The sequence below is a fragment of the Lathyrus oleraceus genome, chromosome 6 (genome assembly GCF_024323335.1).
Source record: "Lathyrus oleraceus cultivar Zhongwan6 chromosome 6, CAAS_Psat_ZW6_1.0, whole genome shotgun sequence".
NCBI classification, from domain to species: Eukaryota; Viridiplantae; Streptophyta; class Magnoliopsida; order Fabales; family Fabaceae; genus Lathyrus; species Lathyrus oleraceus.
Window position 1 is genome coordinate 238,016,248 of NC_066584.1, and position 5,279 is coordinate 238,021,526.

Below are 5,279 nucleotides of genomic sequence, written 5' to 3' on the forward strand. Positions count from 1 at the left end.
GTCGCTGCCCATTTCCAACGAATGGTTCATTGGTTTTACCTTTTATTTCCACAACTCCACTTTGGAAAACTCTCGTGAACTCAAAAGGGCCAGACCATCTAGAACGAAGTTTTCCTGGAAATAATTTGAGTTGAGAATTAAAGAGAATGGCTACGTCACCCTCATTGAATTCTCTCCTTGTAATTCATTTGCCATGCCACTATTTGGTTCTTTCCGTATAAATATTGGCATTCTCATAGGCATCCAATCTAAGTTCTTCTAATTCATGGATATCCAAAATTCTTTTCTCGCCTGCAGCTGTGTAATTCATGTTAAGGGTCTTGACGGCCCAATAAGCTTTATGCTCGAGTTCCACAGGCAGGTGACATGATTTACTATAAACTAGTTTGAATGGTGTTGTTCCTATCAGGGTTTTGTAAGTTGTCTTATAAGCCCACAGAGCTTCACGAAGTTTTGCAGACCAATCTTTCCTAGAAGTTGCAACGGTTTTCTCTAAAACTTATTTGATTTCTCTGTTGGAATCTTCAACTTGCCCACTTGTCTGAGGGTGATATGGCATTGCTACACGGTGTCAGACTCCATATTTCAGCAACAATCTTTCAAAGATTTTGGAAATGAAGTGAGAACCTTCGTCGCTAATTACGAGTCTTGGTACACCGAATCTAGGGAAAAGTTGATTCTTGAAAAGTTTAATTACCACTCGTGCATCGTTAGTGGGAGAGGCTACTGCGTCGATCCATTTTGATGCGTAATCAACTACAACGAGTGTGCATTTGTTACCAAAAGAAGATGGGAAAGGACCCATGAAATCTATACCCAAGACATCAAAGACTTCTAATTCTAATATAAGTTTTAGTGGCATCTCATCGCGCCTAGAGATATTGCCAGTGTGTTGGCACCGGTCGCAATTTTTAATCGTGATGTGGACATCTTTCCATAGATTAGGCCAAAAGAGGCCAAATTGTAAGATCTTCGCACAAGTCTTCGAGGTGCTTTCGTGCCCTCAATAGGATGCAGAGTGGCAGTGGGATATGATATCATGTACTTCCGATTCGAGGATCAACAGAAAATGCCATCGGCGCCTCTCTTGAAAAGTAGTGGTTCATCCCAATAATAGTGTTTAAGATCGTGGAAAAATTTCTTCTTTTGCTGATATGTTAAGTCTGGTGGAAGCACTTTAGTGGCTAGGTAGTTGACAAAGTCATCATACCATGGCGGGATGGTCTTGGTGCAAATAGATTCCACAACTTCATTAGTATTTGTGTCATTGTACACTAAAGAGCATTCGATCGTCTCACTTTCATTTTCTAATTGGGTTACAAGTCGATCATACGAAAACTCGTCATTGATGGGCACTCGTTCGGGTTTTAGATCCTCAATCCTAGAGAGATGATTTGCTACTACATTCTCGGTGCCTTTCTTGTCTTTGATTTCTAGATCGAATTCTTGTAAGAGTAAAATCCATCTTAAAAGTCTCGGTTTAGAATCCTTCTTACTTAACAGGTACCTAATTACAATGTGGTCGGTATAGACAATTATTTTTTCTCCTACTAAGTAGGAATAAAATTTATCTAAAGCGAACACAACAACTAAGAGTTATTTTTCTGTGGTGGCGTAGTTCATCTGCAGGTCGTCTAGGGTTCTACTTGCATAATAAATAGCATGAAGCTTTTTATATTCTCTTTGTCCTAAGACAACGCCAATGGAAAAATCACTAGCATCGCACGTTAGCTCAAATGGCTTACTCCAATCAGGTGGTTTCATGATCGGTGCAGTAATAAGAGCATTTTTTAGATGTTCAAACGCTTTTAAGCACTCTTCGTTCAATATGAGTTCAACGTCTTTCATTAATAAGCCCGTTAGTGGTTTTGTTATCTTAGCGAAATCTTTAATGAATCGTCGGTAGAAACCGGCGTATCCTAGAAAACTGTGAATTTCTCTAACGGTTTCCGGAGGTTGAAGATGTTCTATAATTTTGATTTTTGCTTTATCCATTTCAATTCCTTGATCAGATACGACATGTACAAGTATAATTCCTTTCCAGACCATGAAATGTCATTTTTCCCAATTTAATACAAGATTTACCTTAACGAATCTCTCAAGTACCCTTTCTAGGTTCAAAAGACATCCTTCAAATATTTGCCCACAAACAGAGAAGTCATCCATAAATACTTCCATAATATCGTCTATAAAATCAGCGAAGATTGGCATCATGCATCTCTGAAATGTTGCAGGGGCATTACACAGTCCAAACGACATTCGTCGATAGGCAAATGTACCATAAGGACATGTGAAAGTAGTCTTTTCTTGGTCATCAGGATGGATAGGAATTTGAAAGAATCCCGAGTATCCGTCTAAATAGCAAAAGTGAGAATGTTTAGCCAGTCGTTCAAGAATTTGATCAATGAAAGGTAATGGAAAGTGATATTTACGAGTGGCTTTATTTAGTTTTCTATAGTCTATGCACATTATCCATCAAGTTTGAGTTCTTTTTGCTACGAATTCCCCCTTCTCATTACTAACAACGGTAACACCTCCCTTCTTTGGAACGACATGTATCGGGCTGACCCAGTTACTATCGGATATCAGGTATATGATTCTACATCACTCAAGATAAGATTGACTCTTCTCTGATGCTCTCTAGAGGTTTTACAGTCCTCCTCTAGCATAATGCGATGCCTACATATAGAGGAACTTATTCCTTTTAAGTCAGAGATGTTATAGCCTAGAGTTGTCGGATATTTTCTTAAGACATGAAGCAATTTTTCGATTTCTATTTGTCCTAAGTCGGCGTTGACTATAACTGGTCTTTCAAGCTCGGTATCTAGGAATTCATACCTTAGATCTTTGGGTAGTGTTTTAAGTTCTATTGAAGGTTTCTCAAGGCATGGCATTGGATTTGGTGTTAGTGCTAGACATTCTCTCAGATTGTCATCTACGTATGGCTCATGCCAATTATCGTCTTCGAATATAGGAGGTGTTGGAATCTTCAGTACTTCAGTATACTTAAATGGTTCCTTCTCCATTTCTTTCACACATTCGTCTATGACGTCTAAGAAACAACACGATTCGTATAAAGCTGGTGCTTGTAGGAATTTAGCTAAGAGAAATTCAACTTTTTCTTCTCTGACTCCGAATGTTAGCCTACCTTTCTTCACATATATGATGGCTCTGGCTGTGGGTAAAAAGGATCTTCCTAAAATAATAGGGATGTGGGAATCCTCCTTTATATCCATTATTACAAAGTTGGTGGGAATATAGAATTGTCATATACGAACATGAACGCTCTCTAGCATACCTATTAGGAACTTAACAGAGCGGTCAACTAGTTGTAGAGACATCTTGGTTGGTCTTAATTCTCCTAGATTGAGTTTTTCGCATGTGGATAAGGGCATTAGACTAACACTGGCTCCTAAATCGCATAGAGCTTTGTCTATGATAAATTTATCGATTACACGTGGTATGGAAAAACCACTAGGGTCTTTCAGTTTAGGAGGCATGTTGTTTTGAATAATAGCGCTACACTCGGCAGTAAGCATAACGGTTTCGTTATCCCCAAGATTTTTCTTGTTGGACAGAATCTCTTTAAGGAATTTAGCATATGAAGGCATTTGCGAAATGGCTTCTGTGAATGGTATAATGATGTTAAGTTGCTTCAGAAGTTCTACGAATTTCTTGAATTGTCCTTCATTTTTGGATTTAACAAGTCTTTCGGGATAAGGTACAAGTGGTTTGTATGGTGGCAGAGGCAAATAAGGCAGTTCTTTATCTTTTGCATCTCCATTTTCGTCTTCTTTTCCATCATTGCTTGGTTCGTTTACCTTTTCGGATCCCTTACCAGAGTTTTGATACATAGCCGGATTTTGGATTCTTGGGTCAACTGGTTCATCTAGTTCTGTTCCGCTTCGAAGTGTGATAGCGTTAGCGTGGCCTTTTGGGTTTGGTTATGGTTGACCAGGAAATGCTCCAGTTGGGGCTGCTACTGCGGCTTGTTGTTGGGCTACTTGGGAGGTCTAGGTTTCTAACATTTTGTTATGGGTAGCCATATCATCAAACTTATTTGACAATTGTTTCATCAGTTCACTCGTATGAACGTTTTGATTTGCAAATTCTTTATTTCGTTGGGCTTGGCATTTATAAAGTTTTCCATCATGATCTCCAGATTTTACTTTCTAGGTGCTTGTGGAGCAACTACAACTCCTTTCTGATATCCAGGTGGAATAGCAGGTGATGGGTTTGGTGGAAACAAAGCATTGTTATTTTTATAGGAAAAATTCAGATGGTTCCTCCAACCAGGATTGTAAGTGTTTGGATATAGGTTTCCTTGAGCATAGCTTATTTAGTCGGTGGGAACACCAGCCAATAACTGACAATCAGTATTGGTGTGCCCAAGGGTTCCACATAATTCACAATTCGGTGTTATAACAGCTACAGTAGCTACTGGTGTTATTGCCAAGCTTTCAATCTTTTGAGTAAGCACATCCACTTTAGCATTGATGCGGTATATGCCATTAACTTCATACATTCTGCCTTCTGGGGTTGGTTTTTCTACAGCAGCATGTTGTAACACCTCAAAATTTGCCCTCCTCTCTTGGGACTAGCATTAACATATTTGCATTTCATTCTAGGTCATTAGGCATCTCATATTGCATAACATGTGGTTACATGGTGCAAGTCATCTTCCCAAGTCTTAATCAGGAGGTGAGGAAGTCAAGGTGCAAGCCTAGGGTTATTGACTGATCATGGGCCATCTGAGGATTGGGCTGTGGATTAGGGTTTCATGATTCTCAAGGGATATTGGTCTTCATCTTGTTTGAATTGATACATCATCATCATCAGGGTTGGATGTCATCAAGTGGTTGAAGAAGATTCCTTGAGATTAGGGTTTTGACCACTGGTCAACCCTAATCAGTTGTATTGGGCCAATCAGGGCTGGATCAGGAGATGGGGTTTCTGATGATTCTGGGGTTCATTCTTTGGTTATATTGTGCTAATTGAGGCTAGGGTTTCACCCTTGAGCCATTTCAGTTGAAGATTGGGGTTCAGATTGATCTATGCATTGCCAAATTCATCTATCAGATGAAAAGTCAACTGTGGTCAACTGTACATGATCTGATGGATTTGGAGGTGAAAATGAGTTGGATACATTTCATTCATGTTGGAACAAGTGTTGAATGACATCTCAAAGCTTAAGAATGAAGAAAATCAAGTCAGGACAAAAACTGCCAAAAATAGAAAGTGATCTGTAACTGAAGTTTCCAAAAATGGAAAGTTTTGGA

The 5,279-nt window shown here is 39.2% G+C and overlaps 1 protein-coding gene across 1 annotated transcript; it reads right to left on the reverse strand.

The window, feature by feature from the left end:
* Positions 1–3,266: 3,266 nt before the first annotated feature.
* Positions 3,267–3,854, reverse strand: LOC127094946 (uncharacterized). Its single transcript, XM_051033703.1, has one exon. It carries the CDS (start codon positions 3,852–3,854, stop codon positions 3,267–3,269), a length of 588 nt encoding a protein of 195 aa, XP_050889660.1.
* Positions 3,855–5,279: the final 1,425 nt, after the last annotated feature.